The sequence below is a fragment of the Rattus rattus genome, chromosome 9 (genome assembly GCF_011064425.1).
Source record: "Rattus rattus isolate New Zealand chromosome 9, Rrattus_CSIRO_v1, whole genome shotgun sequence".
Lineage (NCBI taxonomy): Eukaryota > Metazoa > Chordata > Mammalia > Rodentia > Muridae > Rattus > Rattus rattus.
Genome location: NC_046162.1, coordinates 11,480,119 through 11,497,940, shown reverse-complemented (window position 1 = coordinate 11,497,940; position 17,822 = coordinate 11,480,119). Strand labels below are relative to the sequence as shown.

At 54.9% G+C, this 17,822-nt stretch overlaps 1 protein-coding gene across 1 annotated transcript in view; it reads right to left on the bottom strand.

Moving 5' to 3' along the window:
* Positions 1–4,519: 4,519 nt before the first annotated feature.
* LOC116909256 overlaps positions 4,520–17,822 on the bottom strand; it is a 91,064-nt gene continuing 77,761 nt past the window's right edge. The window contains 19 exon segments of the mRNA XM_032912778.1: positions 4,520–4,525; positions 4,613–4,723; positions 4,874–4,984; positions 5,147–5,256; positions 5,822–5,846; positions 6,083–6,163; positions 6,165–6,271; positions 8,958–9,108; positions 9,235–9,266; positions 9,269–9,417; positions 10,408–10,489; positions 10,601–10,712; positions 10,866–10,973; positions 11,395–11,531; positions 11,534–11,581; positions 14,042–14,171; positions 15,691–15,776; positions 15,779–15,818; positions 17,253–17,406. Coding sequence (XP_032768669.1) covers positions 4,520–4,525; positions 4,613–4,723; positions 4,874–4,984; positions 5,147–5,256; positions 5,822–5,846; positions 6,083–6,163; positions 6,165–6,271; positions 8,958–9,108; positions 9,235–9,266; positions 9,269–9,417; positions 10,408–10,489; positions 10,601–10,712; positions 10,866–10,973; positions 11,395–11,531; positions 11,534–11,581; positions 14,042–14,171; positions 15,691–15,776; positions 15,779–15,818; positions 17,253–17,406 — 1,780 coding nt within the window.

The window sequence follows — 17,822 nt, the reverse complement described above, 5'->3', positions numbered from 1 at the left end:
TTCCAGGTCACCACGAAGGTCTTCTGGATAGAACTGGGACATGCAGGTACGTCGTCAGTCAGAGCAGTCCATGCCTCATGCCTCCTCCTAGAGCAGTGTTCTCAACCCCTTTGGGGGGTCAAATGACCCTTTCACAGGAGTCGCATATCAGATATCCTGCTTTCCAGATATTTACAAATCATAACCATTGTGTAGAAAAATTATAGTTATGAAGTAACAACACGATAGTTTTGTAGTTGGGGGGGTCACCACATCATGAGGAATTGTTATTAAAGGGTTGCAGATTTAGGAAGGTTGAGAACTGCTGCTCTGTGGGGTAAACAGAACTGGCCTCACTTTCCTCTGTTCCGGAGTTCTTGTTTCTAGACACCTGTCGTGCACCCCGTGAGTCTAGTGCTTGCCCTCCTGCCTAGGTGACACAAACCCAGCCCTGTTCAAAGACTGAGCAGCAAGGTACTAGCCCTAACCTGTGCAAAGCCAGTGTAGAAAGGGCTCAAAGGTGCCCCCTCCTGGTAGGCAGGCTCATAGTCATCAAAGCCTCTGCTTCTCTGGCACAAGGACCAGTCAACCCCAGCAACCAATCCCGTAGACTCCTGAATTGCAGTTAAAAACTTAAGAAAAAAGCCCATTTCCAAGAGGAATGAGCAACAACAAAAAACCCTGCTGTCTAGTGGCTCAAGCTCAACGTTGGCATCACATGTTGAAAAGGAGCCTTCTCCCTATGCCTGAGAAACATCCTGGAGAAGGAAGGTCCCTAACCAGTCTGGAGGCCACCAGTCCCCTCCAGGGTGGCAGGGGAAGCCTGTGCCAGGGAACATCCTATCCACCTGGTCACGGTCACTCAGGCTCAGGCTGTAGAAACAGTTGCTGGGTGAGTGAAGCAGTGACTTGTGCTGGTGTGGGTCTGGTATGGTGTGTCTTCTGGAGGGGTGTCCCTTGGCCTGACTGCCTCCCAGTGAACTTGGAGAATGAATTCCCTGGGCCAGCTGGGAGTCCCTCAGCCCCAGGGAGGCTGGGAAAGCGGGGCCGGCCCTCAGCTCTTCCCTTCTGCGCTTGGCAGCAAGGGTTGTTTTCCTCTCTGGTTTTCTGGCATTCTGCACTGATGGTTCTCTTCCAGCCAAGAGCCTTGACCTCACCCCGGAACTAGGATTGGGGTAGAAGGTGAAGAGCTTGACATCTTTGGCAGCCTTGTGTTGGCTTGGGCAACATCTCAAACTGTAATAAAGAGAAGTGAGGTTGTGCTGTGAGGCCTAGAAGAAGCGCCCTACCATCTCCCAGGGTGGGTTAGGGTCCCTGTGGTAGCCCCTGGCCCTCCTGACACCCACCCACCACTGTGTCCCCACTTTGTAAGCACAGCAGGCACGGTGCTGTGCCTTCCTTCATACTGTGGGACAGTGTGTAGGCAGCAAGTGCTCAGTCATGCACAGAGGTGCAAAACTAACAAACGTCAGCCAAAGGCTTCTTGGCAAGGGGGAAGGCCAAGACAGACCGCCTCACCAAAGGGAAGGGCCGGGGGCAGCACCGGATGCTCTGGGAGCAGAGATATACCTGAAACAGTGCAGGGGCAGGGGTTGGGGCTGTAGAGAAAACTTAGGTCATGCTGGACCTGAGTACTGAGGGATCCAGATTGCGAAAGTGCTGCTGACATCTGGATGGTTCTGGAACATCCAAATGGCTTCTCTCTGCTCTCAGGAGGAGCTAGCCCTAACACAAAGATATAAGCTGCAGAAGCCGGGGTTCCATGAGCTTATGGGCCCAGAGCCCCTGAGGACACCACAGGACCTCTGTAGACAGCTTCCACAAATTAAGCTAAGTTCCTTTCTTGATTGATTGATTGATGGATGGATGGAGACAGGGCCTCATTAACCCAAGGCTGTACTCAAGCTACGTGGCCAAGGGTGCTCTTGAACTTCTGGTCTTTCCCTGCTGAGCCATCTCACTGCCCTGTTTGTGTTTTTAGTCACTGGTTCAGTTTCCTTTGTGGTTCTGTCTAGATTTTAAATTTCATTGCTGATCTCAGTCATTTGAGTCTTCTCTTATTAGTATAACTAAGTTTGCCTGTGCTGTGGATTTTACTCATTTTCCAGTTCATGTCCTGCCTTTTCCTACTCAAGTCGGAATTTCTTTCTCCTAGCTATAGATTTGATTTTTGATAACTGGAGGTATAAAATTCAGTTGTTTCTTTGTGTGTGCGTGTTGAGTGTGGAGGCCTGGGGTCAACTCTGGGTCCTGGCGATCCTTGTTCCAGTGCCTCCTCGCTGAGCTCGCTGATCAGCTGAGGCTGGCCAGAAAGCCAGGGACCTGCTTCTCTGCACTTCCTCAGTGCCTGAGCCACCATCACTGAGCCACCATCACTGTGTCCCCATGCTGAGCCACCATGCCTGAGCCACCATCCCTGTGTCCCCATGCCTGAGCCACCATCCCTGTGTCCCCATGCTGAGCCACCATGCCTGTGTCCCCATGCTGAGCCACCATCCCTGTGTCCACATGCCTGAGTCACCATCCCTGTGTCCCCATGCCGAGCCACCATGCCTGCCTGGCTATGGCTTGGTTCCATTGGTGTGGGGAGAGACTCAGGTCCTCTTGCTGTGTGCTGAGTCTCCTCCCAGCCCTCTGTTTCCTTGCCTCTCCCTTTGCTTCTCAGAATCAGTTATTCCAGCAGACCCTTCCAGGTCACGCTCCACCCACTGTTCCTTCCACCCAGTTGCTGTTCCTTTCGTTCTAGAGACTGGGTCTCTGTCATTTTCATTTCTATGCTCCTGTGTGGCTCTCTGACAGCAATGTTCAGCTCACTGTACAAATAAGGACAGCATTTAAATGTCCTTGTCAAGAAACGTAGAGGCTTTGTCTCTTGAAGGTTGGTGTCTGGGGGGATCTGGTTCCTTTGAGCACACATATTTCATGAATATTGCAGGGTGTCTGCACACCTCCTAAGCATAAGGAAAGGCTTTTCCTGGCTTAACCTGTTGAGGCCCCTTAGGTCTCTTCTCTAGATGTCCTCTGCCGTGAAAGGCTGGTGGTTATACAGGGGTCCCCACCACTACTGCCCGCCAGATACCCACACTACACCAGCATTCAGAGCACAGTGCAGGGTGAGTCAGGAGCCGGCTCCTAGAGTGGACCCAGAGGAGGGAAGTACAGTGCTCACAAGCTCTGATCACTCCCTTCCATTCCCAGTGGGACGCCGGGAACTGGGCAGCTAGCTCCGTTGAAGCCCACACAGGGCGGGGCTCACTGTGAGCGAAAACACTTGTGTACAGGTGTATGCACGTGGAGGCCAGAGGGCACCACCAGTGACTCCTCAGGCACTGCCCATCTTCTTAGTGAGACCGGGTCTCCTCCGGGCTGGACAAAGCCTTTCTTTCCCCTTTGTTTTGCGGCTGTGCTCTGACCATCTATGGTATGGGCCTAGTAAGAGTGTCTGAGACACCACATGCTTCACGATTAAGGGCTCTAGGCTCAAAGCTCTTACTCTCCAGCACACCAGGCCCTTTCTCTACACCCCAGGTTACACAGTAGCTCCTCCCTTCACACCCTGGGTCACATAGTAGGTCCTCATTCCTCATGCCATCACTTTTTCCATTCCACTGACTTTCTCTTCTGTTGTTCCACAGTTGGGTTGAGCATCACACGGCTGACTCTTACATTACGTGTAGACATTTCCTTTGGCCTGCTGTTCAATCTTTGGATGTCGTCTTGCCTACCCTTAAGACACTCAGGCTGCCCCCGAGTCTGGGAGGTGAAGGTCTCAGGCATTTCCCGCTGCTGTCCACTGCAGCTGTGACTTGTGTGTTGGATGAAGAAGTCAGATGTGCGTCACAGCCAGTCTTTGTCAGGTTCACAGGCCACGGGGTGTCACCTCAGAGCTATGGGTGCAGGTTCTGAGTGCACAAGGTTCAGAGAGTCTTAGGGGCTGGAGACACCTGGCTTGGTGTCTATGGTCTCGGGTGTCCCCCTTAACCTCGGGGAATCCTCACTTTCTTGTTCGTTTTTTGTTTTGGGACAGGGTCTCTTCAGTGGCCCAGTTAGGCCCAGCCTCGCCCGCCAGCAAGCCCGGGGCTCACCATCTCTGCCTCCCCAGCACACCACCTCACCCGGAGGGGATTTTTTGGGGTTTTCTTTTTTTGTTTTTCCTGGTTTTGGGGATCCAACTCATGCTTCTAAGGCAAGTACATTATCAGCCAATGTATTTTCCTGACTTTTTTGTTTGGTTCCTTTTCTTTTTAAGAAACTATTAATTTTTAATTTTACATGTATGGGGGGTGGGGCGTCAGGCCATCCATTCCCCTGGTGGCAGTTGTGAGCTGGTACATGGGTGCTCGGAATTGCACCCAGCTCCTCAGCAAGAGGACCATGGAGCCATCTCTCCAGTTCTATTTGATTTTTGCTATGTAGCCCAGGCTGGCCTCAAATTAGCATTCCTCCTGTCCCTGACAACCAGGCCAGCTCTTTCTTCATAAAAACCGCTTTGCACATAGCTTTGTTGGACCTCTGTGCTCACTGCAGAGCTGAGCACCTGTCATTCCTGCAGGAGAATGTGTCAGTGTCAGAGAGTGGCACTGCTTTTCCATTTGGGGTGGGAGACCAAGGCTAGACCAGGATGAGAACTTACCACACCGCAGAGGAAGGACCAAGGGCACAGAGTCCTGGGCACACAGGTGGGTGTAGGCAGCCACCAGCTGGCAGGCAGACCAGCGCTCCCTAGGGTCACAGGTGCTTGGACCTGGGGAGTGGGGCAGGGTCCACCTGGAACCACTACCAGCCCATCCCTGTGCTTGCCGCTGTACCCTTGGAGGGGCATAGGCTAGATCAGGCCTCTTTCATTCTGTGATTTTGCTGACTTGCCTCTGGCCAGGGGCAGCCTAGCACTCACCACTTGGAAGCAGCTCCCCAGGCTGGACCAGGGGTCTTCCAGGCCTGAAAGGTGGTGCCCCGTCCTGAGCACGGCTGCTGTATCCCCTCCCAGTACCACAGTTCTCACCACCTAGGTGGAAACACAAGACTCAATCCTCCCCACGTTTCTCTTGGGCACACTGCCTGGTGTCCTTGAGTGGAGTGTGAGGGCTCCTGCTTCACCCTGGACCTAGGCGACTGTCCTCCACTGAGCCAGGGGAGGCCTGGGAGAAAGGGTTTTCCCACCGCTTACCTGCCAGGCCCGGGGGAGCTCCCCCAGGCTGGTAGCTTCTGTGCCACCTGACAGCAGTAGCTCATTGCCTGCTTCATTATTGCTGGTACCCAGAAGGCCAGCAGACGTTCCTGCAGAGCAAGAGGGGCTGCTGGGAAAGTTCCCCCTCCAGACTCCCAGGATGCTGGAGTCCTCAGAGGCTGGGGAGGGAAAAGATGATCTAAAGAGGACTGTGCCTTGCAGTGCCTTCCCCACTGTCCCAGCCCACCGGGCCACTCAGAAAGCTTTGCAGGGGACCTCGTGAGAGCTGACTTCACTCCGTACGGACTGTCCCCGGAGAAGAGAGCCAAGCCGGGTCAGAAGCCCTGGGCCAGAAGCTGACCCTGGGAGCAGGGGAGAATATCCAGCTTCTGCTGGGTCATCGGTAGTGGGACAGGAACCACCAGGATCGAGAAGGAGGCAGCTGTGTCACATTAGAGAGGAGGCCAGCAGTCATGCCACCCCAGCAGGGAAGTGACCAGTCAGCGAAGGCAGCCATGGAGATTATTTCCAGCTCTTGCCCACTGGAGTGTGCTCTTCTCCACCAGGGAGGCCAACTGCAGCACCACTGAGAAGGGGCAGATCACCCCCACCCTGGAGTCTGGCCATGGGGTAGCTAGAAAAGGCCCTTGTGGGGAGTACCAAGCCCCAACCAACCATGGTGCCACAGGCCAGTGTCAGGCTGCAGGTCACAGGAGACAGACACTGTCCTCGATGCTCAGCTCAACCCTGGACCCAGTGCTCAGCAGAGCAGGAAACCCCAGCAGCTGTCCCAAGGCCAGGCAGTGTCTTGTAAGCCTGTGGACCACACACAGTGAGTCTGGAATCACTCCCAACAACAAACCCTTAGGCAACATGCGCACAAGAGGCTCCAGGGAGTCCCCACGCCCTCCTGAGCACTTACCTTCAGGCTAGAACCAGGGTTGTGTGTCTCAGCTCCACATGAAGGACTGTGAGCCCTGGGCTTGTGTGGCTCAGCATCAGAGAGAGCGGTCGGTCGGTGAGAGAAGTCCTTGGCTAGCAGGGATCTGCCACAGCAGGGACTCAGGCCCCACACCTGCCCATCAGAGGTCACCATGTACCTGGCACGGGCCACCACAGCATGATCTGAGACGAGGACAGACCGGCTCAACACTAAGTGTTAACTTGCCACACAGAAACAAGTGTGCTTCCAAGTCGGGACACTCCCAAGAGCTCAGGAATGTCACCACACAACAAACCACTCCGTGCCAAGCCCGATGCTATGCCGTCTCTGTAGCAAGGGCTTGGGCTCAGACAGATGCTTACAGTCTGCACAAGCCAGCCATGGCTTTCCCTCTACTCCACACAGGAGGAAACTGAGGAAGAAGAAGTTATACAGCAGCGTGAACCAGAGGCCGCCTTCCGGGGCCTCCCAGAGGCATGGGGTGCGGGGGAGGCTGCAGACTCTGCCTCCTCGGTAAGCCAGCACTCCACTAGCAACCTTTCCGCTCCAACTGGAGCTCGGCCTCCTATTTCTCCACCAAGGCCCTCTGGGAGAAGGCTGGCCTCAGAAGGGGCTCCCAGCTGTTGTGTATTTCCCCTTAGCCAGCCAGGACTTAATTCTGGACAAAATCCTAGCCAGGTCAGTAGCCCCAGATGACCGCACCATGCGCAGAATCTGTGGGCTGGCCTATGACCCACAGGACTTGACAGGCTTTTCTGTCACCAGCCCTACAGGACTCGCTTGGCCTTTCACTCCACAAGCAGAGGACGTCCCAGGAAGTGGGCAGGACAGGCAGGACTCAGACTTGAAGGGGCTCCCCAGCAGGCGATGCTGGAGCCCACAGAACCTGGCCAGCACATTAGGCTCAGACAGCCTGCAGAGAGGCCACAGGAATTTCTCCTCCACCAGGGAACTGACCACCTGGGTGCATCCAGGAGCCCATCCCCCACGGGCAGGAGTGGCAGCCTTACCGTCACAGAGTAGTTCCTGAAGGGGACACAGAGGAGATGGATCCCCCAGCAAGTGGAGATGGCTCACCGAAGGACAGTGATATCATAGGCTAGAAGGCAATCGCAGAGGTTGTCCCCTAAGAGAGGGCTTGCCCCTGTCTACAGAAGTCTCCTTATAGGATGGACCAAGGTCCTTCAGTATGGCCATGGCTGTCTGATTGTGTACCCTGCTCCAGGGGGCAGTGGGGTTAGGGATGGGCACAGACACCAAGGGAGGCTTGTCAAGCCAGGGTTCTTGTCAAGGTATACAGGCAGGCACAGTAAGGTGATGCTGAATGGACTAGAACAGGAACCCAGCCAAAGGGGGCTCGTCTGAGGGACAGGCTAGGGAGAGACTCTAGAACTTTCTCAGGCTGTAGAACAGACGCTTGCTCAGTAAACCTGGGGTCAGAAAGAGTGAGGAAAGTCTAGGCTACAGTGGAAGGGGTTTAGGCACTGGGAATGGTCACCACAGAGCTACAGAGACAAGCCACCACTGTCACAAGAGACCCTACTCTTTCCACTCAGTGCCATCTGCTGAAGCATTCGTTCTACATAGTCCCTGTCAGGTTTGCAGAGTAGGAATCCAACCAAGAGTTAGGTCCAAGTTTCCCATACCAGGAGGCACCATGCTGCCCCCTGCTGGGCAATACGGGAACTGCAGGCACTGGCGGCTCCTACCTGGGAGGCCTGTGCTGCCACTTCTCCATGGTTAATCTCTTCTCATCTGACAGCGCCAGAGGGCCAGCACCCCTACCTCAGCCCTCCAGAGAGAACCTCCTGTGGTTCAAGCTGCTACAGTTCTGCTTACATTGCACTGGTTAGACATACCCAGAAGCCCTTTTGTTTGTCCCTTGTCTGTAGAGGGACCTCCGTCCTTCCAGCTGTTGAGGCCAAAGATACTTTGAAGTCATCTCTCACTCCTCTTTTACCACCTACATCCAGCTGAGTCCCAGTCCTCTCCAGGCTGACATTAAAAACACAGCTGGATTCTGACTGTCTCTCATCCCTTCCACGCTGACATTGTTCCAGCAACCCTAGACAGCCCTGCACTCTGTCCAGGGCCACCAGGATGGCCCTTAGCCGCCAACTCCCAGGCAGCCTGAGCTGCCAGGTCCCTCAGCATGGGAGCCAGCGGGAACTGAACGTTTGCAATACACAGAGATCCACTTTTTCCTGGGCCAAAACCCCGGTGTGTGCCCGTCTCCAAGCAGAAGCCACGGCCTGAGGAGGAGCTTGCTCAAACCCTGCTGGCTTCCTACTGTCCTTCAAACAGATGCCATGGCTCTGCAATACCCTCTTCCCCTGCTCTGCACCGATTGTGTGCCCTACCCAGAACTGCCTGCTCGAAGCTCACCCCTGGGCTGGGGAGATGGCTCAGGGGTCAAGGCCCTTGCAATGCAAGCACAAGGACTCACGGTCAGAGACTCAGAACCACACATGAATGTGAGGCAGGCACGAGAGAACTTGTAACTTCGTTCTCAGAGGGAATATCCCCAGAACAAGTCACCTGGTACGACTAGCCTTATCCTCGAACTCTGGGAGGGATTGAGAGAGCCTGCCTCAACAAGAAAGGTGGAAAAGCAATCATTCTCCATCAACTTCAAGCTTACCATCACTCGTGTGTCTCCTCATCAATCTGCTTTCCTGCAGCATGTGCCACCGAACACATCCTGGACACATCCAGGCTGCCGACAATGTCCTTCCCACAGCTGGGTCTTCTGCAAAACGACTAGAATGTCACCAGTGCTGTGCAGAGCCCATGCCTGCTTCCCACCGTCAAACGAGAACCTCCTGTGTGGCAGCGCTGCCCTGAGGATGAAATGGGCCAGCTACAGGCCTGGGCCTGCATGTAGCAGGACCATGGGACCCATCAGTCTCAGCACCACTTCCTCGGCTGCATGAGAGTATGTGGTCAACAAGGGTTTGCAGAGCGGCTTCAGGACCGGGGAAGCCTCAGCCTCAGCCCAGGACAGTGTATGGTGGATGACCTTGGGGAGCAGGCAGAGACAGTTCAGAGATACCCTCACTGAGCTCAGCCCCAACACACACACACACACACACACACACACACACACACACACACACACACACACACACACACACACAGCCCTTACCAGCTCCAGGGTATCCATCACAGCTCCCAGGTCACCTGGATGGGCCTTAGCCTCCAACTCCCTGGCAGCCTGAGCAGCCAGACCTGCAGCCACTGCCTGGCCTCCTCAGCTCGTTCTTGCCACACCTCATCTAGAGGCCGTAGCATCACCTCCAAGTAGACCTCCTTCAGCGTGGCCAAGGCTCTGCAACAGGTAATCATCACCCTGAGACCTCAGGGATCCTTGCCAATGAGAACCCTACAGCGCAAGCCAGGCATGTCTAACACCTGAGCCCTAGAAGTCCCAGGGTCGGCGCCCTGAAGTAAGGAGTCGGGTAGAAATAAGCAGCGGGCACTAGGACTGCAGACCTGGTTGCCTGGAGTTGACAGAAAGGGCCTGCTATCCCTACTATGCGAATGACCCCTACTATGTGAATGTATGTCCTCCACCAAGCGGGAGCCAGTGTGGTATGACTACCCTGTACATTGCCTTAGGACTTTCCCGGAGGTGAATGTTTCCCAGCGAAGTTGCTGGTACCCAGTGGGGTACGGTGGAGCTCTGCATGTAGGGTTTGGGGTTTCAGCCCAGTGTCTTTCCCCATCATCAACTCTACTCTGCACCCTTGTGCTGCTGTGAGTCACAGCCATGAGGAAGTCTGTGTGCTCCTGGCCAGTAAGAATCTCAGGGGCCGTCAGGAGGATCAAGAGTGGTTCTTAACTGTGGGGAGGCCAGGGTCCCAGCTTGCCCAGGGCAGGGCTGTGTGCTAACCAGCCCGGAGCCCATAGACAGACACACAGTGGCAGTGCTGGAAGCCTCACAGCGAGGCTGTGTGCGTGAGTGGAGCCAGGCAGGGGGATGGCTGAAGCGTGGGCAGCGGGCGTAAATGAGCATTGCCTTGGAACCCAGGACGAAGAAAGCAGGCCAGAGGTCGCAGGCATCTACGAAATAAGCTGCGGGATCTAAGGAGATTAGACCGCCTTTCTGACGGAGATAGAGGTGTGAGATCCAGTCTGAAGGCCCAAGGCTCCTGGCGCTAGGGTTGGGGCTGCACTAGTGCCCTCTCCTATACTCTCGTCCCAGCCACTGTGCAACTGCTGCGTCTCCACCCGAAGCTGCTCCAGGTAGAGAGGGAGGTGACAGTCAGCATGTGTCTGGGCTAGCCTCTGCTCCACAAGGTGGCCACCATCTGGTCACCTGCCTGGACAGTGCCTGGCACAGCCTGAGTCAATAGTAACAGACAATTTGCCACACTGTCCAGAGTGCCCACCGGCGGTACCTAGGCAGGGAAACCAAGGCAAGATCAGTGGGAGACCACAGAGACAGCATCCTCTGCCTCGCATGCCTGGGCTGCAGAGCTGCTGGACACAGGCGAGGGCAGAGCCCCCACATGCTTCCAGGCTACCCACCAGGGTCTGAATGTCTCTCACATAGTCTTCTATGTGACAGAGCTTCTCTTCCAGCCAGGCCTGCACCTGGGAGCCAATTGCTGTCATCCTGGACTGCAGGACAGAGGGACAGGTGAGAGACAGAGGAAAAAGTCCTCTGGAGAATGTGTGGGCTGTCCCGAAGGGACCACTCTGATTTTTCTGGGCACCGTTCACTCAAGGGCTCTGGACTCTTGACCAACAGCCCTCCATCCCTGGCCCTCTTACCTCCAGATGGCTCAGTAGGGCCCCCTGACAGCCATGTGCCTCTAGGAGGAGGCTCCGGTCAGCTGCCTGAATGGTCAGGCCCCCCAGTGTCTGGACAGGCTGCTCGCTCTAGGAGCAGGGCCTCCACCTCCATGGCTCGCATGTGGGCACACGTCCACAGTGTCACTGTCTTCTCTGCCTCCTGGAGCCATAAAGGGACCGAGGTTACATCCAGGCCTTCTCTGCCTGCCTACCCCAGTGCCCTATACAAAACCTTAAGATATTAGGGTTTAAGGGCCTTGAGTTGTATCGCCTTAGTAATCCTGTCTCCTGGAATACTGGAAGCCCCAACTCCACACTTAACTCTGGGATGGGTTAGCTCAGCCAGATCCCCTCCCCAAACCCCACCTCCACAGCCTCACTTGACCCAGCCAAGTCAGCACAGGAGTTGACAGGAAGTCTGGGGTGGTTCTGTGTTTCTAAGCTCTCAACAGGATAGGAGTAGGGATCCCCTGTCCTCCCTTGGACAGAGGTGGGGCCTAGCCACCACCTTGCACTTGGTGACTGTCACCTTGCCCTTATCTTCCCCATGGGCAGCAGAAGCCTGAAGACAGCACAGGGCCCGGGACACCAACAGTCTTAGTTTCTGCACCTCCATGCTTCCTTCCAGCTGGACCAGGCTTTGGAAGCCGAGGTAGAGATGCAGCCCAGCAAACTGAGCTGCTGAGCCCTAGGACCTTGGAACGACAGACCAGATAATAGAGGCCTGAGTGGGCCTGGCTGCTGGGGCTGCTCTGGTCTCTGGCATCTGCCTGTCCCAGGCTCAGGAAGGGCTAAGGCTGACTCAGTAGGGAAGGGTTAGGAAAATGTCTGTTCTTCCAGGGAGGACCGGCTTCCCTGCCCTTCACCCCTGCCACATGGCTCAGAATCCCACCATGTACAGAAAAGCATCACAAAAGCCCACACTGTCCAGGAAGCTTGGAACGCAGGACCTTGCTCTCTCCTTAGACAGATACCATTGGTCTGGGGACTCCAGGCATTTCTCCTTTGACAGTCCCAGTGCCCAAGTGTTTCTCCTGCAGCCCAGATCTTCTAAGTTCTCATGAGCATTGCTGCAAAGACCTTAGCAACTTCAAGAGTCATGTGTGGTCATTGAGTTTACCCAAATCCGAGTAAGCGCTCAGCCTCGAGGGAGGAGCAACAGAACAAATGGTTGTTGCATGAACTGGATCAATGTCAAATGCGTCAAGGGTTCCAGGGAAAGAGGACCCTTGAAAAAGATGAAGCGATTGGTGGTAGAGGGTCTCGGAGAAGGGAGCCTGTCCTGGCCCAAGTGCCCTGTATTCTAGCTAGATCCTGCAACTGACGAGTTGTGCAACCTTGAGTAAGCCTCAGCTTGTGACTGTAAAATGACTCGGACCAACAGTTCTCAGAGCTCAGCAGAAATCAGAGGCTGTCTTGAGTCTTAGGAGTGTAAGCGCAGCCATCAGTCTCTGATGTCTTTCCAGAGGTGGTCAAGGAAAGATGAGGCCACAGTGGGTTAGAGTAAACCACGAGTGCAAAGTGCCACATTGCTAAGGGCAGTATAGACTAGGGGCTGGGGCAAGGACCGTGGGGCAGCACCAAAGCCAAGGTCAATCAGTAGCCACTTGAAGGTAGCAGTGGTTGTGGCCCGAAGATCCCACCTTCAGTTCAGCTTCAGCAGTTATGACCCGTGAACAAGACCCCACAGGCCATGGTGTGGCTGGGAGAGGGGCTGTCCCTGCACATGTCCTTCCTGTGTTTTGGGGGCTAAGACCCCAGCGCAGAGTAAGGAGGGTTAAGGGTGGGGCCACACATCTTGGGTGCCTGCCCAGTGCTTGGCCTCAGGCCCTGCTCTCTGCTCTGATTCCAGGAAGCTGTGTCCAGCACCTGTTTATAGATGCCGAGGCAGAGCCTAGATGTAGGTTAAGAAGTGGCAGGCACAGAGGCTCTGCATCTTAAATAGAAATGGCCATGGCCTGTGGGCATGACCCTATCCAGAAACGCCATCTGTGATGTCTAGTCTTGGTTGTCAACTTGACTGTATCTGGACTGACTAAATAAAACAAATGGCTGGGTGTGCTTGTGAGGTGGTTGCTTTGTTTCTTTGTTTGTTTAAGTTGGCCACTTAAAGTAGGAAGGTCCGCTCTGTCTGTCTGTCTGTCTGTCTGTCTGTCTGTCTGTCTGTCTCTCTCTCTCTCTCTCTCTCTCTCTCTCTCTGTGTGTGTGTGTGTGTGTGTGTGTGTGTGTGTGTGTGTGTGTGTGTGTGTGTGTGTGTGTTTCTCTGTGTAGCCCTGGCTGTCTTGGACTTGATTATATAGACCTCTGCCTAGAAGGCTTTCATTACCACACTTGGCCTGGAAGATCCATGCTTAACCCAAATCTTTTGAGGAGGGAAAGTCCACTCCACCCTTAACCTGGGTCACACTTTCTGCTGTCAGCTTGTTTTAGGACATGGAAGCTCTCACTCCGCCTGCTTGCCCTCACTCTCAATGGCAAGTCCGTCCGTTCCTCCATGGGCATTGGAGCCAACATCTTCAGATTCTGGTGTATCCTGGAGACCAGCTGAGACATCCCGCCTTGTGGACTGAGCAGCTACTGAAGTTCTGGATCTTCCATTCTCAGACAGATATTGTTGGACTTGCAGAACCACAGCCTGTAAGCCACTCTAATAAAACCCCTTTCTTGGGCTGGAGAGATGACTCAAAGGTTAAGAGCACTGACTGCTCTTCCAGAGGTCCTGAGTTCAATTCCCAGCAACCACATGGTGGCTCACAACCATTCATAATGAGATCTGGTGCCCTCTTCTGACCCGCAGGCGTACATGCATGCAGAACACTACACATACTAAATAAATAAATAAATCAAAAAACAAAAACAAACCTTTCTTTCTCTCTCTATATATATACCCATTCTCTCGGTTTTGTTCCTCTAGAGAGCCTCAAGTAGTACACCAACCTCATCACACTTGAGCAAAATAGAAGCCATATTTTGTTTATAGGGAGAGAAGGACCATGGAGTGATATAGGAGCCGCTCAGTGGACCCAGACAGAACCTTAGGTTCAGTAACTCTCCCCGGAAAGAAGTCCTGGACCATCAGGATGTAGAGCTGAAGTTCCACAAATGACCACTAGGTGGCATGGCTACCCAGGCAGTGGCGCTCCTGGCACGGATACTAGAGAAATTGGAGATGAACCTCCAGATGCCCAGAGAAGTCCGATGCCTTAGATCAACTGTGGTTGTGTATTGAGAACGCATCAGGAGTGCACCCTGGTCCAGACTGTGCTCCCCAGAGAAGGAGAAGGCCTACGGGAAGACAGCAGAGGTTTCAGAAGTCAGGAGACACAGGGGAAATAGCTCAGTTCCCACTGGACCCTGGCCCAGCCTGTGATCCCTCCCCCCTGGATTGCTGTAGCAGGCTGTGGGGGTGGCAGGCTCTACTGCCCCACCCACAGACCTTGTCTAGCAAAGCCCCTTAAACCTGGAAGCACCACGTCCTGCGCAGGTGCGTGCTTGTGTATGATCTGCAGGGACCCTGAGGCCAAGAGTAAGCCTGGTTCCCATCCTTCCCAGCGTCCCCCGGGTCCTAATCGCACAGCTTAGGTCTTCCCTGTTTTCCTCCACTTCCGAACAGCACCCGCCTTGCCTCCCACTCAGTCCAGAGACACTGCCTTCATGGCCCAGTGGCATGAGCAAGAGTAACAAGAGCTGTGATGACTTGTTAAATTTCAAATACTCTGCCTGGCCTTGACTGAAGCGTCTATGGCCCCTGGGAGGGAGGGAGGGATGGGAAGGTGGATAGATGAATGTGTAGTGGGTGGGTAGGGGAGTAGATGGATAGATAGTAGGAGGGTGGGGTGGGAAGGAGGACCTGGGAATGGTGGGGGAACTCGGGGTAGCCCAGGGTCCCATGTGCCTCTCAGCAGTGGCTGTGGTGACACCCTTAGTGACACATTCCTGTCTCATTCTCCGGAATACCATGATCTTCCCTACGTGTCTCCTCTGCCCCCTGAGGGAAGGCAGGCAGGCATGCAGAAGGGTGGTTCTCTTGCTTTGGTCATTGCCTATTCCCTCCTCTCTGGCCCAGGTTCTCCTGCACCTGCCCTTCTCCCAAACTCACCCTGGGGCTCTCAGGATGGAGGTGTGGGCTCCAGTGGCGTCTCTCTGCCTGTGCTTGGTCCAGGGGCCGGGATGTGCTCCAGTGTGGCCTCTGCGTGGACCTTGTCCCACCAGGACAGCGGCTGCTTCTGGAATGGTGGGCCATGACATGGGCGTTTGTCACATATAAGAGAGTGCTCACAGCACCCAAAAGTGATTGTCAACCACACAGGGGCCAGGCATCTGCAACCCCAGCCTCGGCACCTCAGGGGTCTCAGAAGCCCAGGGATGTTGTGCAGAGGGCTGAGGGCAGAATGTTCTAAGAGACAGCTGTTCCCATTTCAGTGCTGTCTGGCTTCTGTCTTGCACTCTGAGGATTGGCACTTAGTCCCACCGGAAGCCCTGGTTAAGTGGAAAATACTGAGCCCTGCCCTTTCAGGAAAGGTGAGCCCTCCCTCATCCTCTGCCCATGTCCAGCAGGCCCCTAGAACCACCAGCTCCTCTACTGGGCCTAGCACTAACTTGAGTGTTTGATCTACTTCCAGGAGGTCACATGACTGTCACACCCATTCAGATAAGCAAGGCTCACTCAATGGAATGAGTGGCCTAGGTCCCCTGGCATAGCCACACTTGATCCCAGAACTGCACTGCTTTCAGATTGGTACTTCCCCTAGGAGGTGAGGCCCCTGCAGGTGACCTGCCTTGAGACTGGCTCCCTGGGCCTCACCTCATAGGTCACATTCTGCTGCAGCAGGTGTTGGCCCCAGGAGAGATCAAACTGCTCACTGAACATGACCAGGGTCTTAGTCAGGGCCCACAGGCCTTTGGTGGGCCCAGGTTCCAGGTCCCTTGGAGCTGACAAGAACAGGTAGTTAGGCAAAAGCCTACTGGAAGCAAAGGATCGTAGGCAAGAGCTCACCAGTGAGCCAGTCCAACATATAGAGGCAGCTAGGCAGCTGTCCCAGGCTACACTGCATAGAGGATCTGTCAGCCCAGGTGATCTCCAGAGTCCCAGGATTGCTGTGCCAGGACTGCTGAACCTGCATGAGGGACTAGCAGAGGAGCGGCTGTCACCACCTCTGAGGGGAGAAGCTGGCAGGACTGAGGCTGCCTTCATCCTCCCCTGTAAGGAAATGGGAGCTAGAGATCTCTGCCCCTCTTTGTAGGTGTCCAGAGCCCTCTACTGGGATACTGAGAAAGACCTCTCCCTTGGTGACAGGATGTCAGCCAGTCCCTTCTGGATGCCGAGTGTTCTGCCCTGCCTAGTGTCAGCTTCTTCCACGGAGGCTCCACAGCACAGGGCCTTTGCACTTGCTGTCCTTGCTCACACTTCCAGGGACCTTGGCTGATGGTCTCGTCTCTCACGAAGGTCTCACTGGCCTTTCAAATCCAGCCCCTATCACAACTTCTGATTTAAACCACATCCATCTGCTTGCATTTTGCTGGCTAATGCACCCCCATTGAAGGGTGGCAGAGGAGGCTCAGAGAAGCCACACACACAGTTTGAGGACGCACAGGGGGTGGGGAGGCTGCTGCCCTGCTCAGCCCTCCCTGGGGTGGTTACATATACAGGTTATCATACAGATGAGCTCAGAGACTCTTAAGAATCATTTTTTCCTTTGAAAACCCAGAGATATGCAAGTGCGGGGCAAGCATGGGTCTCCAACCCAGGCACACAGTAGGCTTCACTGAAAGAGAATCGAGTAGGGGACAGTTGAGGCCATGTTGTGTCTGTGAACAGGGTCTTCCCACCCTTTCCAGGACCAAGCCTGAGACCTGCAGTCTCCCTGCGTCCTAGGCTGAAGTTCTGTTCCTAGCAAGGCTGCAGACCTCTGCCCCACATGGAGAGGTGAACAGGATGGGGAGGGAGGAGGGGTGGGCAAGTGCAAGCCAGTTCTTCCTTCCCTAGCCACCCGGTGAGCCCTCTTTGCTGCCCCCACCCCCCACAGGGAGGGAGCCTGAGGCTCAGGGAGTACGGATGAAACAGGAGCATGACTGGGAGGGTGGCTAAAGACAGGTGCTGCACTGGTTGTCACTCCAAATCAGTGACAGCTCCTCTCTGTACTTCAGTGTCAGGTTCTGAAAACAGCAATGGTAACAGCACCAAGCAGGATGGACAATAGGATTAATTTGTGACAGGACCACATCAGCTGCACTTGTCACATGGGGCTGGAACCGAGGTTCTCTGACCTCATCTGTGGGCATCTAGTGCAGCTGCTGACCCCGCCCCAGTCAGGCTCCCTGAGCAGGGTGGGCCACCCAGGGTCTCCTTCCAGCCCCACTGCCTACCTGGTCTTTATTGTCCCAGGTTACAGCCAGGTTGCCCTGGTGGCTGTCTCTAGAGTATTCCAAGGACAGGCGGGGGCTGCAGCATCGTGGCAGGAACAGAGACAGCTGGTGGGCAAGCTCCACCGTGGGGGACATGGTAAGAGGGTGGCAGTAACTTCATGTAAGATTATGGCTGTGGGTTTAGGTCACGGCAGGAGACTGGTTCAGGGGACTCAGTTACTCAGGCAGCAGGTGGTCACCTCACCCATACTATAAAACTTGGGAGCCACCTGTTCTTGTCATGGTATCACTTAAAGCCACCTGTCCCCATGGGAGCTCTGTCCTCCTTTCTTCCTACCCCAATGGCACTGAGCAGCCAGCCACACCAACCCAGAGCCACGTCTGGGCCCCAGCCCCAGACTCAGAACAGGCCACTGAGGCCAGCCAAGCAAGCATCAGGGCCAAGTCGTAGTGCTACCCCTCTCCTGACCACTGACCAGCCACCGTGGAGCACCTTAGATGGCTGCTGATGGCTTCAGACCAGACTTGGGCTAACAGCCAGAAGGTGCTGAGCTCAGTAGAGATCCCAGA